This window comes from Protobothrops mucrosquamatus, unplaced genomic scaffold (genome assembly GCF_001527695.2).
Source record: "Protobothrops mucrosquamatus isolate PMUCROS unplaced genomic scaffold, P.Mucros_1.0 scaffold1075, whole genome shotgun sequence".
Classification (NCBI taxonomy): domain Eukaryota; kingdom Metazoa; phylum Chordata; class Lepidosauria; order Squamata; family Viperidae; genus Protobothrops; species Protobothrops mucrosquamatus.
In genome coordinates, this window is record NW_015387303.1 from 267,760 (window position 1) to 287,846 (window position 20,087).

Genomic DNA, 20,087 nt, shown 5'->3' on the forward strand with positions numbered 1-20,087 from the left:
CTATCTATCTATCTATCTATCTATCTATCTATCTATCTATCTATCTATCTATCATCATTTAATCCATCCATTCATCTTCTGTTTAGCCATCAATTCTCTCTATCTCTTTCCATTTTCTGTATATTAATCTATTCTCTCTCTCTCTTTCTCTCTCTCTGTCTATCTATCATCTAATCTTAACTCTATTTCCTTAGTCTGCTTAGGTAGTTTTCACTTCTCCTTCCTACCTTCCTATGCTTCTTGCTTTCTCCATGTTACTTCCGCCCCTCCTTTTCATTTTAAATTTTGCTTTATTTTCACTTTCTCATTCCTTGCATATCCATTTTTCTTTTAACTCACTTGCCAGGAGAGAAACAAGTGCCAGCTCCTCCCCTATGGACTTGGAAGTAATGAATCACATAGTCTGTACAAGGGCTTTGCCCAACCTGGTGCTTTCCAAGTCTTTAGGGACTATGAATTTCAGAATTCCCGTCAAGCATTGATCATCCAGATCAGGTGGGATGATTTGCCTTAAAATTGAATCAAAAGCTCCAGGTAAGCAAACAAAAAATGCTTGATTGTTGACAGCTCATTTCCAAATGGGGATCAGCTTCTGACATTTCTGGACTTAAATCTTCCTTGCTAGGGGTGTTTTTAAATTAAGGTTGGAACAACTCAGATTTAGACGCCCACTCAGTTAAGAAACTATTTGAGTACCTTGGAACAATCAATTTATCTCGCTTGAAGTGTCCTCAGAGAGCTGTTGTGAAGGCGTGGCAACTGCACTTATGAAAGGGGCTTAAAAGTCCACCTAGGCATGGAAGAATTGTCTTCACCCAATTCCTTCCCTTTTCTAGTCTCTGCTGAGATTCTTTCCATTATTGGAATAAATGCAGTTGCATGTATAGATGTGTAAGCAAATATCCTGGTGTTAAATATGAATGTGCCTTCCTGGCAGTGCCTACTTATACTGTGGTTATGGTCACATTCTCCTGGCTTCTAGACAGGGAAGTCCCGATGGTTGTGACCACTGGATTCTTTCCCTGGGAGGGTAACTGCTGCCTGTCCAGGCCAAAGAATGCCTGTGATCCATGTCATCTTGTCCTAAGCATAAGAAAGCCTACTGCTCACCATGTGGTTTCCATCTGTCTGGCAAGGGGCAGGAGTGGACTTTGCTCAAGGCCAGTCGCTTAAATAAGGGAGGAAAGAGAGATGGGAAGATCTTGGCTTCCAGTCAAACCAGAGCTAGGAATTTCCTCTTAGAATGGATGAATGAATGAATGACTTGAGAATTTTACAGCAAGAGGAGCAAGGACTTCATTTAAAAATGGGTAGGTCCAATATAGGCTTCTGTGCCTTCTCTTGTTAGTCAGTAAAGGGTTTGGACCCTGAGACCATCAGGAATTTTGAGAGCAGGTTGTAGGCACTTCTCATAAAATGAATGCAGTGGGAAGAGCTTTCCTATTCCCTGGAAGGTTGTTGCGGAGTGTGTCACACTACTCATTAACCACAAACTGGGTGAGGTTCTTCCTTGTCATTCTCTCTAACCTTAACCATCCTCTTCTCCTTTTCATTTAATCCTTTATATAGCTGGTGAATTTTTAACTTGTAAGGATATCCAAGGAGCTATGTGGTACCTGGAGGCATTTTAAATAAAATGATGCTCAGGGCTGGCGTTTTGTTTTGAATCTCAGATCAAACAAATGACATGATAACTTAACACTCGTGAACTCATCTCTATTGATATGGGAGAGAAATTCCGATTAGTGTAAAGCATTTGACTGGGTCAAACTGTATGATTATCCTCACCTACTTTCTTTGTAATTTTGTCTATGGCTTAGTCTCACACTCAGAATGGCTCGTTGAACTGAAATATGAATTGGAAGGGAAAAAGAAGAAAACCCAAGTTTGTCTGCACGATTTATTTACCCAATACCTCTATATTTTCCTTGTCCAATCCTTCCATTCTACTGTTGATAAGAATATGCAAGGGAATGTTTCAGCATTGGGAATATGACAGTATTCTGACAGTGTTCTAATTTAAGAATTAGGAACAAATCTACAATAAGTTAATACCAGTTTTGCACTGCTGGCTTCTTGATAACTAATTAAGAACCTGGTCTTTCTTTGTATCTCCTCCGGACATGTGATGTGCTTGGCCTCTCCTATTTCTCTGTAACCACCACGTGACCTGACGCCAGATGAACTGGTGTTCTGGCAGAGCTAAACCCTTTGGGTGGTTTCTGGCTACCACAGCACAAGTTGGAGAACTGCAGTTCCCAAGCTGCTGTGACCCTTCCTGTTAGTCTAACCATCTGGGAAGCCATTCCTGCAGCGGTTTCTCCAGTTCCCCAGTGAAACAATTCAGCCCGTTTGTTTTTTTTTTAAAGGAATCATGGAAGTTAAACCACTTCTGGGGTTTTGCTGAGGGGCAATATTCGCCCTACAGTTCAAAAGCCTCGTCTTCTAAAAGGATTGTTTGGTGTCTAATGTATCCTATTTCCTTCTTGAGTCTTATTTACATTTATCCTCCTTTCAGTCTGCCCTTGGAATCTGTGACAAGTTTAGCTGATCATTCCTTCTTCCTTTTCAGTTTATTCTTTGGGGAAGGATTATAGCTCTTTGGCAAAGTTTAGAGTGAGGATTAGAGCAAGTTATCTTATGGGAAGCTGGGTGGAGGTGGAGAAAGGAGATGGTGGAAGTTTGAAGTTTATACCAAGAATGACTTGATACGCAAGTATCGGGAATTTCAAGAAAAGCTGCCCATCCTTAGAACAGCTTGAAAGTGTAGTGATGGCTTTAAGTAAATTTGGCAAATGCCATTGACTGTGTTAGTGTTAAGAAGAACCATGATATTTAGCACTGATCCTTCTTCCCACAGTTATGGTTTGCACATGGTGCTAAGGGTTACCAGACAGGGTCTACCCCTGGTTTACTGAATCAAGCAAAAAGCCTGGTTTACACTGACAAATAAACCATCATATGATTTATTCGGTTTTGACGCTGGAGATATAAAGCCAGCCAGTGTGGCTTCCAATCATGGGTTTTCCCAGTTGCAATGTATGGCTGTGAAAGTTGGACCATAAAAAAGGCTGAGCGCAAAAGAATTGAGGCCTTTGAACTATGGTGCTGGAGAAGACTCCTGCGAGTCCCCTGGACTGCAAAGCGATCAAACCAGTCAGTCCTAGAGGAGATCAACCCCGACTGCTCTTTAGAAGGCCAGATCCTGAAGTTGAAACTCAAGTACTTTGGCCACCTAATGAGAAGGAAGGACTCNCTGGAGAAGGGCCTAATGCTGGGAAAGATTGAGGGCAAGAGAAGAAGGGGACGACAGAGAATGAGGTGGCTGGATGGAGTCACTGAAGCAGTAGGCGTGAGCTTAAATGGACTCCAGAAGATGGTAGAGGACAGGAAGGCCTGGAGGAACGTTGTCCATGGGGTCGTGATGGGTTGGACATGACTTCGCAACTAACAACAACAAAGTGAAGCAAGCTATACCCTTTCACATCCCATACCAAATCACACATTGCTTAAGCCAGTGTGCCTGGCTGAGGAATTCTGGGAGTTGAAGTCCACAAGTCATAAAAGGGCCAAGTTTGAAGATCCCTGCCTTAAGGGAAGGGAAGGCTGGATCATTTGCCAGCTGTAAAAAAATGGTAGAAGGACACCCTTCTGTTAGAAGAGATCAAAGATGTATTTTGCATGCAAACTGCTTTGGACCTTAATAGATTAATTTGGAGCTCCTAAAGATGTTTACTTGAATATTATTCATCCAATCTTCAGAGATGCTATTCTTTTTTTTTAAAAAAAACCTGTGTATAGAGAATAAGCATTTCAAAATTGAAGAAATGTTATTGCCTAGTTTCCCCCCCCCCTATTTTTCTTGTTATATGGTCATGGTTATAGCAAAATGTTTAATCATGTGTGATACTATCCTTCTTCTGTATTTTCTTTCCCACAGTGTTGTATCATATCGATAATAAGGTATTGGCTTAATTTTTTTCAATTGACACCCAGGTGAAAGATGCTAATAGGAACATGCAGGCTTGACAATACTTCTGTTGAGTTAGTTGCCCATTGACATTAAATCTTCAGATCAGATTAGTTGAAATTAAATCACTGAACAGTAATCCTTATGGAAGTAGCTATATTCAACTTGCTTCTAAACGCCATGGAATTTGAAAGTGAAACATTGCCCAGATTAATCACTTGATTTGCTGTTGCTAAATAATAAATGTTTTTGTAGCTCTGGAACAAATACATGAATTCATCCCCAAAGTTCCCCTCTGCAGCCCAGGTGAAAAATGACCTTCTCTTTGCTGTTTTCCATAATGATGGATTTCTAAATGCATGAAATACTCATATTTTTAGAAGAACATCATGGCTACAATAGGAACACCAAATGTACGAGGACATTCATGGGAGTTAGTAGTACAACTGTCAGTTATTAGATCTTACATTAAGCCATAAAGCACGTTGTTCTGGTTTAGCATTTTGTGGAGAACCACCCAATGTGGTTTGTAAACCAGGATGCATGGCTGGTGTACTATGCAAACCCAGACACTTGTGGATTATTTATCACACCTTGCTGAAAGAAGCAATAGCTTAGACAACCCAATGTGCTACAATGAAGCTACTTGTGAATAGCTTTAGATACCCCTTCTCCTTTTCAGCTTAACCACAGGATTGTTTTGAACACTGAATGAAATACAGTGGAAATACAGGTTCATAAAGAAAATAACACTTGGTTGAAACAGTGGGGTGGTTTGTATTTTGAGTAACCCAAATTCAGAGAAGAGCAACTAAGATGATCAAAGGCCTGGAGACCAAAATGTACGAAGAACGGCTGCGGAACTTGGGTTTGGCTAGTCTAAAGAAAAGAAGAAATAGGGGGAGACATGATAGCAGTATTCCAGTATCTGAGGGGCTGCCACAAGGAAGAGGGGGGTCAGGTTGTTCACCTGAGCACCAGAGGGAAGGACGAGAAACAATGGTTGGAAACTGGTCAAAGAGAGAAGCAACCTGGAATTAAGGAGAAGCTTCCTGACAGTGAGGACAATCAACCAGTGGAACAGCTTGCCACCAGAAATCATGGGCACTCCATCGCTGGAAGTTTTTAAAAAGAGACTGGACAATCATCTGACTGAGATGGTACAGGACCTTCTGCTTGAGCAGGGGGCTGGACAAGAAGACCTCCAAGGTCCCTTCCAGCTCTATTTGTTTCAATTGTTGGGCACAATTAAATCTGTTTGTGATTGAAAAAGATTGCAATGTTGTCTGGGTATATGCTCCATCACTGGAGGTTTCCAAGAAAAGATTGGGCAACTATTTGTCCGGGAAGGAATAATGACTCCTGCCTTGGGCACAGGGTTGGACTAGAAGACCTCCAAGATCCCTTCCAACCATATGATTATGATTCTATGAATGCTGCACATGGTGACAGAAAAAAGTCTTCTGTTGTGTGTATTTAAGTTGCCACCCAAGGTGCACAGAAGTGGATCTAGTAGGGAAAGTTAGCAAGCTTCAACGGGGGACATTTAAACGTTGCAAAGGCAATCCTTGATATTCTGTGTGAGGGGGTGTATATAAATGTACCCATTTCTTTTTTTTTTAAATGAACATCTGGATGCTCCTCCACCTCCCTTACTCCCACCTCCCTCTCCTAACTGTGTGAATGCTGAGAGAGCCCTAATTGAAACAGGCCCATATTGGCTCTTGTTTCCTGCGTGGGAGTGAGAGTTAGGCCTTTGTGAAAACAGTTCAAAAGTGCAGACAAATTTCAGTGAATCCTGCCTAAATAAATGGAATTGGGGGGGGGGGGGCTCAGCTCGGTTCATTTACTCAAATGTCCTTTCTCCCTCCTTACCATCTTCATCCCTACCCCCCCCCCCAGATCTTAACATGGATAATATTTTTCACCTGGACAATATTTTCCCAAGGTGAGGTGAGGCAATATGCTTCTGGTTGGAGGCTTTCATTGTGGTAAATCCCCACACAAGATCTCCCCCCCTCTCTCTCCCTCCCTCTCCCTCTCCCTCTCCACCTCCCTCCCTCCCTCTCTTTCTCTCTCTCTCATTTTGAATCAGCCCATCTCCTTCATGGAAGGATACAGATGATGGGGGACCCTCAAGGTCAGGAGTGTTCAACCTTGCCAACTCTAAGACTTGTGGACTTCTGGGACTTCCAGAATTCCGCTGCCAGCATGCCAGTCTTTACGATCAAATGCATTCTTTGCTAGTCTCATGTGCAACTGATCTAAGCTAACCTAACTTCTCTCTAGGACAGTGTTTCCCAGCCTTAGTCATTTTCAGATGTGTGGACTTCAGCCATCCCTATAATATTAATAACTGATGGGTTCATACATGGGTTCATACAACATGGAAAGCCCAAACCAAGCAAACCATTTTATGGCTTAACCTGATATGTGAATCTAGCCATAGAGTTCTTTGCCTTAGTCTTCCATACTATCAGGTGTCTTTTTCTGATGGCTTAAGAGTTAGTAGATATGGCTACAGGGAGTGAAGTGTTGGTAAGAGTGACATTTCGCTTCTCTTGAAGTCAATAGGGAGCTTGATCCCTGACCTCAGTGGTTATCCATCAGGTCTTCAGACAGGAAGAGGTGCCCAGGTCAGCCAACGTCTGTTGTGACCAGCCCTAGCCGGACATCAATTTTGGCTTTGCTACTGTGTAAGGTACTATAGAGGAAGAAGGGCAGAAGGGATTTTTCAGGAGGAACAACTAGAATTGGGACTTGAAGTTTATATAAAGCAAGATGGAGAGGAATGTCTCCACTTATTATTGTCGCATGTATAAACGAGCTTTAAATGCTGCTTAAATTGCCATGATTTGGGTTTGAATGCTGTTGTAAAGTAGTGGTGATGAAAATTTGGTCCTCCACAAGGGAACAGCAACTTAGCAATCATAGTGAAAATGGAACAGATATGAGGAATGCCCAGTCATAAACAATGTTGGAATTTATTGTTGAGTGAGTTTTGAACTTGCCAAACTACTATATGGAGAACAGCAGGGTCCCTGCCTCGTTCAAGGTACCTAGCATGAAATTCTTACACATAAGCATATTAAGTTGGCAAAAAAAGGAGAATCAATATTCTGTTTGAGAAAATAAATCTTTGAAGCTTTTTGGGTTTATGGTCTTCAAAAGATGACCCAGATCTATTGAATATGCGCTCATATCTTATATTAAATTGTAAGGTATATTTTGGTTTGGGTTTAATATATTGTGTGATTCTAATCAACAGGGCTTTAAAAGTACAGTTTGATTGACTTATTAACATAGGTGAATAAGCTATGTCTTACGACACTAATTGATATATACTTTGAAGCCCTGGTATATTATGTTATTATTGCATTATGTTAATCCAACCACTTTTATTTTATCCAAAGCATGATTTCATGTAATGAGATAACTATTTGATTATTATGTTAATTATTTAAGGTGGCATTTGATGTCTGCTATATAATATCAGCCTGTACTAAATGTATATTAAACTCTGGTAATTCTGTAAAATGTAGCCTGGAAATAGTTAGCTGTGTTTCTTCAGTTAAGCCTTAGTTTTCTCTTTTGAGGTCAACATCTGTGGGGTTATTTGTGCTTGTTCTCCATATTGCAAAATAACATTATACTACTAGCTGTGTTTTGTTGATCATGAATGAAACTTGAGCTGTTTGGACTGCATGCTGGGTTTGGAGTAGTATCTGTTCAGGGAGACCTGGTGCTGGAATCTTGCTAAAGAGAGAGCAATTCATGTGTTACTGAACTTGGATCAGGACTGGATGCTAAAAGCTCTTGTCATCTTGAACAAAACAAGTATCAATTTTAAATGAACAATACTTTCATTTATCTATATATCTGTCTGTCTGTCTGTCTGTCTGTCTGTCTGTCTGTCTGTCTACCTACCTACCTACCTACCTACCTACCTACCTACCTACCTACCTACCTATCATTTATCCATCTATCCACACAAGTTTAAAGAAAGACATCAGTCCTGCCTCTTTACGGCTGCAGTCCAAAATATATTTAGAAGTAAATTCCATTGAAATAAAGTTTATTTCTGAGTCAGCATAGTTAAGTTTATGCTATAAGGCATTGTATGCTGTTACATGTTGACTTGAAGAACCAATTATGCAACTGAATCCAAGACATGTTTACTTGGAAGTAATTGTAATTAAACATAGGGTTGAAGTCACCTACCCTTATTTCTACTTGGTTTGCAAATTCTCATCTTAATTGATTGATAGATGTTCAGAAAGGCAGATCTCATTTTAGAAATTAAATCTGGGAACAACATTTGGCAAGAATGACTTTATTTCTTTTAATAGATGCTAATTGGGCAAAGGAAATGTAAAAAATGCTTCCTAGCACTTGAGCTGAAATAAACTTGGAGAAAATATTTGAGAAGAGCGTAATTAAAAACCTGAAAGTAAAGAGAAACTCTTAGCAGCGGCAACCTGTTTATAAATGTTAGCAAAATATCTAACAAAATTATTTCAGGAAAACATATAGTCTTTTCTTTATGTGAGACAATGTCACATTGAATCAGAAACTTTACAACAGATATCAAGGAAAGAGATGTAGGAATAATTAGGAAGACTGAAATTTTATATTGAATTCACAGTATAGATATTCAATGTCCTTTGTAGTATAATAGCATACTTTTTTTATCCCTGGTCCAAACACTATGCTAAGCCAAAATGTGGTTTGGATGGTTTAGATTGATGTAAACCCAGTCAATTATGGTTTATTCACAAAACCCCAGTTAAGCCATAACGTAGCATCAAGTGTAAATCCAGCCAGTCAGGAAGTTACTCCACAACTGTGTGCACCAAACAAAATTTGCAGTATTGAACAAATTAAATATCATGTCTTAGCACTATGTACGAAGCAGGCTATTTTATGTAAAGCCAACCATTGGTGGTTTGTAAACTATGGCTTAATGTTTAGTAGTATGCATGAACCACAGCATTTATGCTTGCGTATCTCATGTTAACCCAGCCAAATTCATCAAATATTATTTGTCAGTTTGCAGTAGTGGCGAATATCTTTAGCTCGGGTATGGGATGAGGGTGAAGGTTTATAAACAGAAGAACACTGATATTGACATCTCCTAAACTCTGCTGAAGATGTTACCCAGCCTGGTAACAAAACATTTGGAAACCAATCCACAAGCTCGGAAAACGAACCTTCGCCCTCATCCTCCACCTGCGCTACGGATATTTGCCACTATTGCAAACTGTTTTTCAGAGAGAGAACCCCTTGCCCAACCAGATGGAGGTAAAATTAGAATTCTACTTAAGAAAGGAAACATGAGGAAAACAACCTGAAGCCCTTATCAACAGAAGAACACTGACACTATCATTCCCTAAACTCCACTGAAGATGCTACCTAGCCTGGTAATGAAACGTTTGGAAACCAACCTACAAGCTCGGAGAACGAACCTTCACCGTCATGATTTGTCAGTGTTACAATCCATGTGCATGCTTTATGAAGAGTAACCAATGGGCCTTGGTTTAAGGCAGTGGCTCCCAACCTTTTCTATACCCCACACCCCTAGAATGCTTCTGATATATTCTCGTACCCCTTACAAAAGTTCGAAATAATGCCAATGAATTATGCATATACACAATAATTTTGAAAACCCAAGTCTTTGCACCCTCTGGAATATTGTCTCGCACCCCCGGTTGGGAACCCCTGGTTTAAGGGAATGTGAAGCGCATTGCGCTGCGGGCCTGTTTCCTGGTGTGTTTCTCAAGGTCTGCTGTGCACATGTGCTTCTTTTTGTATTTGAAGTTGGTCAACAGCAAAACAAGTCTCAGGATTGGCTTCTCCCATCTCTCCAAGCTGTGCCTGAGTCACTCTCCCATAGCCAGAGAGCAACGCAGCTGCCCTCTGACCAGGCTGCAAAGGTGATTGAGCTGTTGGTGGGTGGTCGTTTTTGTTACCCACCAAGCATGCTAAGCCCATCATTAAAACCCAACAAGCTGCTTAAAAGTAGGGGGGGGGGAGAGTGTGCAGGACACTTTCTCTTGGTGTTATCTCTGAGCAGAAGATGGATGGCAGAGTTGGCTCAGCAGTGTGTTTATTTCTCCAGAGCTTTGCTAATAAAATCCTCTAAATATCCCAACGACATTTTTAAACAGTGTTTGGAATCTGTTGCTCATTCTCCAATAGCTTGGCTATAGTTCCCATTGCGTTTGCTCCTAAATATCCCACCAAAAACGGTGTTCTTGAGTTCTGCAGAAAGATAACAAGCAAAACTGTGTATCTTAGTAGACTATCAAACAAAATACCATAAACATGGATAGAAAAGAAACCATCCTATCTAGGTGACGCTCTCCGTCCTCATCCCACCCCCTTACTTTAAATGAGGATTTCATTGCCATAAAAATGTGTAGCCATACACATTTTGGGTGAGCTTACTGAGATAAGTGGAGTTTGCCTTACCATAATTATCATAGTTCCCAGAGTATATCTTTTATTGTGCAAGTGGACTGTTTTAGTTTGGCAAGATTTCTGTCTATAGGTAAGAGACCATAAAGAAAACTGTTTAGAAGAATCCCAACATGTCTTTCTTGATTTTGGCACTTGACCAAGGGAGACTTAATGCCTACTCTTCAATTCTATATATCTTTACAAAATCAAAACCAAAGGGCAACAACTCAAAAATGGCCTCATACAGTCCACTTCCATTGGCTGTTCATGGAATATTATCTTCTAGTCAACTTAGATTTGCCCTTTGAGTAGTATTCTAGCCAGGAAAAAGATGTTGGGCCTATTGAAATCGATGCTACGACTTCAGTTCCTTGATCCTTCCACCATTCATACCTCTTGTATCCACTGATGTTCCTGTGTCTCATCTCTGTCTTTTAGATATGGAATGTGCAGATGTGCCTTTGTTAACCCCAAGCAGCAAAGAAATGATGTCTCAGGCATTAAAAGCCACGTTCAGTGGTTTCACAAAAGAGCAGCAACGACTGGGAATACCCAAAGGTAAGTCACAAGGGCTGACTTGTGCAAACCTGCTACAAGAGTGTGTGGTTTCAAAACAGGTGCAAGTTGAATGGGTTGGTGGAATGTATTTTAGAGTCCCTCCTATGTAATTCAGTTTTCATTTAGTATATAGAAAGCAATTTGAACACTGCACAGCATTTGGAACAGAAGGGTAGCAGTTGTATCATTTATGGATATATTGTAGCTCCCAGGGCATAGAGTTCCTCAGAGGTTGTCTCCGTAGCCTTCCACAACTTTGAGATTCATACTTCCTTTTTTCTGATACTTAACTAAGTGACATTCAACTTGATGGTGGAAACAACTGACAGCCTTTTTCTTATATATTACTATATTTTTAAAGGGTGGTTGGTATATTATTAAGAAAGGAATCGTATTTGATACTGTAGTCCTCAACGTTCAACCATAATGGAGTCTGCCCATCATGGTGGTAACTTCTCATCCTTTAGGTCACCCATGTGACTAACCCAATTTTACAAACCTCTTTGCAGTGGTGGTTAAGCAACCACCGTGCTTGCAGAATGACCACCACGGTCATTAAGCAAACACCCTGGTTGTTAAGTAATCCAATGGGCTGATCTTGCCAAAAATTCGATGGAAATACTGGTTTTCAGCAAAACCATCACAAAACACAGTAAGGCAACTGTGGGGCACTGCAAATGGCAGTAAACGTGAGCTGGTTGCCAAGTGCCTAACGTGTGGTCCTGTGACTTCAGGGGGAGCAGCAATCGTAACTTTGGAACTGGGTTGTAAATACCGCCGGGGAGGTCTGTTGTAACTTCAAACAGTTGAGAATCAACTAGTCATAAGTCAAGGGCTACCTGTAGACTGGGCAAAATTGCAATTAATATGTCCTGGTGATGGCTTACAATATCTGACCATCCAAAGAACTTCTGAATAATATCCAGTTTCTAGCCAGCTTGGATAAAAACTGCTGGAGATCTCTTACCAAACCAGAAGAGGTCTCTGCCAAGTCTGCTGGCATATTGGGAAAAGCTTACTTCTCACTGGATTATCAACAGTGGAGAGAATTCAGTATGATTTTTCGCTGGGAGAGGTTCAAGGGCCAATAATTCAGTCTAGCAGAGGTCTTGCAGAGGTCTTCTCCAATAGAATGCTGTAAACCGCATAGAACATACCATCCACCCACTACCTCTTTTTATCTGTGGTTTCCTCATGCAGATCCTCACCAGTGGACAGAAACTCATGTACGGGACTGGATTATGTGGGCCATGAATGAGTTCAGTCTGAAGGATGTGGACTTCCAGAAGTTCTGCATGAATGGAGCTACCCTGTGTGCTCTAGGGAAGGACTGCTTCCTTGAATTAGCACCAGACTTTGTAGGAGACATTCTTTGGGAACATCTGGAGATGTTGCAGAAAGGTAATATATGACGACCATCAATAAAGACCTCACTCGCCTTGATCAGGACTTTATTGGAAGACTGCACAAGTTCGTGAGAGTTCCTGAATATCCCACTGCAGAATCAATGTTCCTGGTTCTGCATCACTTTATCAGGTTTAGTTGTTCCTCAGAGATATAAATATGCAGCATCTTCTAGTGAATACATTTGGCAAAGTTTAGTTACAAAGCAGCTTGCCCTTACCCACACATTTTTAAAGGGAGTGTTATCTTTATCTATTTTGGGGGAACATAGGAAATTGCCTTAAGAGAGATTGTATTTGTTTAGGAACTGTCTACATAAGATGTGTCCAACTTGCAACTCATGGACCACATGTGGCCCTGGACAGCTAGTAACGTGGCCTACGAGATAACATTCTTTCTTTAGTTTTCTATATTTTTATTACTTATATACATTAACTATATTATATATTTTATATGTGGCCCAAGACAATTCCTCTTCATTCAGTGCAGCCCAGGCAAGCCAAGAAGTTGGACAACCACAGTCTACATTATGAGTTGATTTAACACAAGATCTATGGATTCTAGAGTGCCATCGAATCCCAGAGAGATATCTCTCATCGCCTCCCTAGGGCATTCCCATGTTGGCTGCGGGGGAGGGGGATTCTGGAACTTGAAGTCCACTCATCTTAATGTTGCTGAGGTTGAGAAAGGCTGGAGTTCAACTCTGCAAGACTGCACAATGCCACAGGGGCTTATCAGATTGCTAATTTAGTTTACATATTTCAGACCCAAGTTCTGTGGTGAAATTATACCTTTCTCCTATCTGTAGCTGACTATTCCTGCACAAAATCTTTTCAGTAGCTTTTCCGTCAATGTGCGTAAGCTATTAAAAGGAGGAGTTACTGTACAAACAAGGAGAACAGCACTGTAGCCACTGATAGGAAGTGTGTCTGTGCTGTGCTTTAATGGGTGGGATTTTCCAGTATGCGTATAGTTTACCAGCATCCGGTTCCTTGCCAAATACCTGCAAAATATGCCAGTGAACCAAGTTCATATAAAGGCCTTTATAAATTAGGGGTTTTAACTGTTGAGCTGCACACAGTTTATAAGGGCAAAGCTGTGTTTCTGGCACCTCCTTTTTCCAAAAATAATGGGAAAGCATCAGCTATTTTTGGACTACCCTGGATAAGCTTTAAAAGGTAACAGAGTGGCATTCAGTCTTGAATAATAAGGTGAAACCAACTGTAAATAGAGGGTACCACTAAGATGTTTGCAAACCATTTTGGAGGCTTCTGTAATAGGTAGAGACAGGTGCTTATTATTCCATTTTGGGAGGAAACAGTGGGTTGGGACAGTTTTGTCTGTTCCATGAAATCCACTAAAAAGGTAGAAGATGTTTCCACCTTTTGTGGCTTTCTGAAGGTAAACATGCTTGGATGTAAGATGGGCAGCTTCTCCTCTCCTTCGTTGTTGGCACATAGGTGCAGCTTCTGGAGGCAAATAGTTCCAGATTGCTTCTCTCTCTGGTTAGTTTCCATCTGTTGTTGCTTCTTTTCTTGCCTTCAGGTGCTTTGGAGGATAGTTTGATTCCCTCTTCTATGTGGCAGCCCCTGAGATATTGGAAGACTGCTATCATGTCACTCCTAGTCCTTCTCTTCATTAAATACCCAATTCCAGTAACCGTTCTTTGTATGTTTTAGCCCCCAGTCCCCTGATCACCTTTGTTGCTCTCCTCTGCACTCTTTCCAGAGTCTCAACATCTTTTTTTACAGTGTAGCGACCACACAATATGAGAGTTGAGTAACAGAACAAGATGCATGCAGATTTCAGTTTTCACGTGTTTTGTTGTGCTGAGCAAACTGGCATCACCATGGCACGCCTAATGCATATGGTATACTAGGAATCTAGAGTTTAAGGACTTGGTTTTCCCAAAATCCCAAGTAACTTTTGGTGGGCTGGGAAAAATTCTTTAGATTGAAATGCTTTAAGAATCAATGAATATAGAGAATACTAATCAGAAATGGAGTACATTAACAGATGTCCCCAAATAGCATGTCAACCTCCCCCAAGAGCTTCAGTGCATTGTATTCAGAACCTCTTCAGATGTGGCCACCACATGAACATGTCTAAGGAATCATATTTGGTTTGATGAAGCTTAAATATCAATTCAGTTGAATCCCAATTCAGCTTTCATCATTGCACAATTTTCTCTGGGAAGGGTGGGCCCAGCATGCTTGAAAATCTTGCAGTCCTTCATCTTGATGGGAGCAAGAGCTTAACTCAATCTAAGGTGCTTCTCTATGTTTGGGTGGCTTAAAAATTAACTTAAAATTTAAGTTAAAAAATGTGCTGAGACAGGAGTCAGGATATAGTAGTTTTACAGACTGCCCTGAATAGTTGGCAATGAGCCTCATCTACATATGAAAGAGCCCTGTTGGCACAGTGGTTAGAATGCAGTATTGCAGACTAATTCTGCCCACTACCAGGAGTTCGATCCTGACCGGCTCAGGGTTGACTCAGCCTTCCATCCTTCGGTAAAATGAGGACCCAGATTGTTGGAGGCAAGATGATGACTTTGTAAACTGCTTAGAGAGGGCAGTAAAGCCCTATGAAGCAATATATAAGTCTAATTGCTATTGCTATTGCTAAATACTAGGTAATGCATGTTGTGGCTTTGATACATGTTTTTATTTGTTTACTTGCATGGGAGTTAGTGGGGGTGGCATCTCCTTAGAATTGAACAACAGTCTAGGAAATAACATGAAAACAACACTCAAATTAGCCAATTGTTTTTAAGCTGGAGATATTGGCAAAAGCTGATTAAGATTGAGTTCTAGAAAACAAGGAATCATTTTGCTAAATAAGGATCTGGAAACATATGCAGTGAAACCTTGTTTTAATGGATTATTTGGAGGAAGACCATGTTGATTATTCCCCGTAATCTGAGAAATTGAACAGTGCATCACTATGGCAATGCATTATCTGTATCATTATGCAACTAACCGAATTTTGCATAATGACATTAGGGAAATAATGCAAGTTAAATCATTTGTGTAAATGTGTCCTTACATAAACTGTAATGGAATTTGGTCTGTTGTATGCAAAGTCCATTTACTGAGATCCAGAAAATTGAGGATTTGCTAGGTACCTTTCCAATAGCTAAGTTATATACAGAGGTTGAAAAACAGTTTTCACTTTCTACTTCTATTTGCAAAACTAGAAAGGGGAAGTTATCATGCATCTGATAGCTATTATCTATGACTAGTGAGATGAAGATTGTCTAAAGCAGAGGTGTCCAACCTTGGCAACTTTAAGACTTGTGGACTCCCAGAATTCCCCAGCCAGCCATGCTTAAAGTTGCTAAGGTTGGATACCCCAGGTATAAAGCATGACTGTTGGGTAAATTTTCACAAAGGTGCTAAGGTTAAAAGAAGTCCTTCCTCCTTCATAGTCATCTTTCAGTCCTATAGTCTCATATGTACTGAGTAGTTTTGACCCACCAGGGAACCCACCTCCTCCTGGACAGATCTGCCAAACCCCAGATAGATAAACACAGGGAAGGGAATAAGCCAGGTTATGGTTCTAGAGAGGGCACCAGCTTTGTAGTCAGCGAGAGGACACTGCTGACTCTGAGGAACAAGAGTTTATTTTAGGGCATGGGGAAGGGAAAGGAATACATTTTGAGTATTCTGACATATATGTCAGAATATATGTCCTTGCCTGATGCCTTTTCTGTCTCTGTTAGACAGCCTGTGGTAGGTGAGTCACCTCTGACTGAAATGTTTTGAAATAGCTAAGCGTGTCAGAAGGCTGCTCGTAAAAGTAATCAGGACAGAGCAGAACATTTGACCCTGGCCATCTTGATTACTTTGACCATGCAGTTCTTTGTGTTTGCTTCTGCAAAAGTTTTTGAAGTTATGGCACTAGGACACGCTGCTCAGTACAATCTGGCTTAGTCAAGCTGATATTGAGCACAGGAGCTCATGGGCCATCTAGACCACTGAGATCCTTTTCTAGATCCCACCCCCAATTTCTCAAGATCCTCCTGCCGAATAACAGAATTTTGTTATTCTGTTGGTTGGCTAACAAATTACACGGAGGGAAGTAAGCAGCGGGGTATCCCAAGGTTCTGTCTTAGTTCTCTTCAATATCTTCATAAACGATTTAGGTAAGGGGATAGAAAGGGAACTCATCAAATTGGCAGACGACGGTTTTCCCTCCGTGAAATTTGTTAACAAACAGATGAATAATGACTTGATTTCCTTGCATTGGAGCATGATGCTTTCCTTATTCACAGTTTGGAACAATAGTCAAATTAAACCAAAATCAATGAAAAATATTCAGTCATTTTGCAACATGACTAGACCGTGCCAAGGGGCTTACTCAGAAGATGTAGCTGCCAGCCACAAACAGCTTTCTTAGTCTGATAAAAATGGAGGGAAAATCCTATTACACAACTGTAAGGCATGTAACTGTATCAACATTTGTTTAATAGAACTTAAGGAGGACAATTCTCGTGTTTAACTCTCATTAGCCAGCTTGGCATATATATGGTTGGTGATTATGGGAACTGGGCTCAAACTATATTGATTGCACCAGTCTGCTATCCTTATTGCAGTCAGGACCTTCAAGCTGTTTAAAACAACAGATGCCACATAGGTAAAGTCTTGGAAATTGTATACAAATTTTAATGCAGATGTTCATGTCATGGAAAGCCATGCTTACATGCACACCAATGGACTCCACAGTGATTCATGCCTTTATGGTTCACATCTTGCATTTTCTTGGTAACTATCACTTTCTATGTTCAATAGTGTTTCCATAAATTTTCTCCATGTGCCTGTTTGACATACTCATCACCATGGTGTGTGATTACTTTGCATCAGTCACAGTTTCTTAACAGGCTCTTCTAAAGAAACATAAGAAAATTGCATAATGTTTGGCACTCAGGAAAATTACACACACGCACACACAAATACACACCAGTTGTATTGTTGGTGAATAATTGAGATATCCCCTTTCATTTATTTCATATAGAAGAGATCAAGCCATATCCAGCAAATGGAATAAATACTGCCTATCCAGAATCTCGCTATACATCCGACTACTTCATTAGTAAGTCCAATTCCTCTTCTTTCTTTCTTTCTTTCTTTCTTTCTTTCTTTCTTTCTTTCTTTCTTTCTTTCTTTCTTTCTTTCTTTCTTTCTTTCCCTCCCTCCCTCCCTCCCTCCCTCCCTCCCTCTCTCTCTCTCTCTCTCTCTCTCTCTCTCTCTCTTTACTTGTGTCCTTCTGCAGGTCCCTAAAAACCTGGATCATCACTTCACGCCATTTTTCTCTTTGTAGGTTATGGCATTGAGCATGCCCAGTGTGTGCCTCCATCAGAGTTTTCTGAGCCCAGCTTCATCACAGAGTCCTACCAGACTCTCCATCCAATCAGCTCCGAGGAGCTCCTGTCTCTCAAATACGAGAATGAGTACCCATCAGTCATTCTTCGCGACCCAGTGCAGATGGACTCCTTGCCAACAGACTACTTCACAATCAAACAGGAAGTCGTAACACCGGATAACATGTGCATGGGGCGTGCCAGCCGAGGTAGTGTAGACTAATAGATAATAAAGGCCTCTTTATTTAGGCCATCTGTTCCATTCTTGGTATTGCCAACAACTTCTTCAGATAGAGTTCATGGTTGCATTGTGCTGGTGAGCCTTTAATGAGCCCTGGTGGCTCAGTGGTTAGAATGCAGTATTGCCGGCTAACTCTGCCCACAGTCCAGAGTTCAAGCCTGATGGAGCTCAAGATTGATTCAGACTTCCATCTTTCCAAGGTCGATAAAATGAGGACCCAGATTGTTGGGGGCAAGATGTTGACACTGTAAACCACCCAAAGAGTGCTGTAAAGCATTACAGGGAGGTATATATGTTTAAGTGCTACTACTATTGTTATTGCTGGTAACTTTTTCTAAAATATGGTATACTGGAGAAGTGTTCTAACCTAGTATTCCCCAACTACTGACTCTGGAAGTCATAGTCCAAGATATCTTGAGGAATCTGGAACTGGCAAAGGCTATTGAAAAAATTTATTGCAACAGTCATAGTAGCCACCCTGACAAGGTGGACTATATTATGTCAAAATTCAGGGGGGAACATATCTGTTGTAACTTCTGACTCAAATGAGGAAACTATTGCAGATAGGGATGAATGACTTTGGTTTCAAACATGTACATACCTATAAATCCATTCTCACCCCCATCATACCTTTAATATATACCCCAGACCTATGACAGCTTTTCTTATTCAATAATAAATTGGATTTGACATTGTTCTTTGTCCCAGTTCTGATTCCCAGACACCCCTGCCTACACTTTACAGTGGGGTTGAGATGATTTTATTTTTTTCCATAATAGGTTACCAACCCAGCCTTTTGTGCTTTTTTTTTTTTTTAGCAAAAAAAACCACAACAAACCAATGAACAAATCACAGCTCAGCTACTGGTGTCCAGTCACAATACTGGTTGAGATTTTATGTCACTTAAAGCAGGGGTCTTCAAACCTGGTCCTTTTATGACTTGTGGACTTCAACTCCCAGAATTCCTCAGCCAGGCATGCTGGCTGAGGAATTCTGGGAGTTGAAGTCCACAAGTCATAAAAGGGCCAAGTTTGAAGACCCCTGACTTAAAGCTATGGTTTAACCAAGGTTTTTGGAATATGTTACAGTTAGTTGAGATCACACTGTGATCAAGCCACAGTAGCTAAGCTCACATATCACGCAATGTTTAAAAATGGAAAGATGTCTGGAAACATCCATCTACTTTTCTTGGCAACTATTTGGAAGTGGTTTGCCTTCTAGGATTTATTTTTTTAATTTTTCCAATGTAGCCAACACCCTTTTCATGTTTTCCCATCCAAGTATTATCCTGGTCTAACTGACCTTTCTGAGCTCTTTTGAGATCAGCCAAGGTCAACAGGATACAGCTCCCTACAGCACATCAACCGACTAAATAAATAACGTGATTTGTTTGTTTGTTTAACAAATTTATCCCTCCTTTGGGATCACTCTGGAGGTTTATGAATAAATAAATAGCACTATTTTGGCAAGGTGATATATCTCCTTTGACTGATGGACACTTTTTCCTAAGTTGTGCTATGCAAGATTTTTCAACTAGAAATTCTACCAATAGAATTGTTGAAGAGTTGTTTGTTTTCTTAAGCCACGGATTTGCTTTTGAGTGTTCTAAAAATGCTACATGAGAAAGGCATCATACACCTTCTAAATTCTAGACTTTAGAGACTCTCTGTGCTTATGTCAAGCAAGTGATTCCTGCCATTATCGAAATTCTTACTCGATATATTTTGAGGATAGGTGGATAGGGAGGTACATACTGTAGAGGATATGGAGGTCAAATCAAAACAGGGCAAATACGCCAGTTCAAAGACTTCTTTTCACCTCTGAGGCTTATTCTGTGGGCTTTACTTGCCACCATCTCTGCCAATGATTTTTTCCCCTCTGTCTTGCACAATCCAAGCAGCTGTTTTCAGACTGGTTTTGGTAATTAATGAACTCAGATGATCCTACTACGCTGTTAAGGTTGTCAGTAAATCTGAAATGGTTGAGCAATAGCCATAGAGTGGAATTCCAGAGAAAGCAGTGTCAGATCTTATTTGTTTTGTTTTATTTGTTCACTTTTCAACCTGTGTGCTTTGGTAGGAATTCAGATTTTT

General features: G+C 40.6%; 1 protein-coding gene across 1 annotated transcript in view; it reads left to right on the forward strand.

Annotated features, from left to right (window-relative positions):
- The window catches only part of ETS1 (ETS proto-oncogene 1, transcription factor), a 71,817-nt gene that overhangs the window by 36,689 nt on the left and 15,041 nt on the right, over positions 1 to 20,087 (forward strand). Inside the window, exons 2-6 of the mRNA XM_015820135.1 lie at positions 9,788 to 9,914; positions 10,797 to 10,987; positions 12,188 to 12,388; positions 17,408 to 17,485; positions 17,714 to 17,962. Of these exons, the coding sequence (XP_015675621.1) occupies positions 9,788 to 9,914; positions 10,797 to 10,987; positions 12,188 to 12,388; positions 17,408 to 17,485; positions 17,714 to 17,962 (846 nt within the window). The remainder of the gene's footprint in view (positions 1 to 9,787; positions 9,915 to 10,796; positions 10,988 to 12,187; positions 12,389 to 17,407; positions 17,486 to 17,713; positions 17,963 to 20,087) is intronic.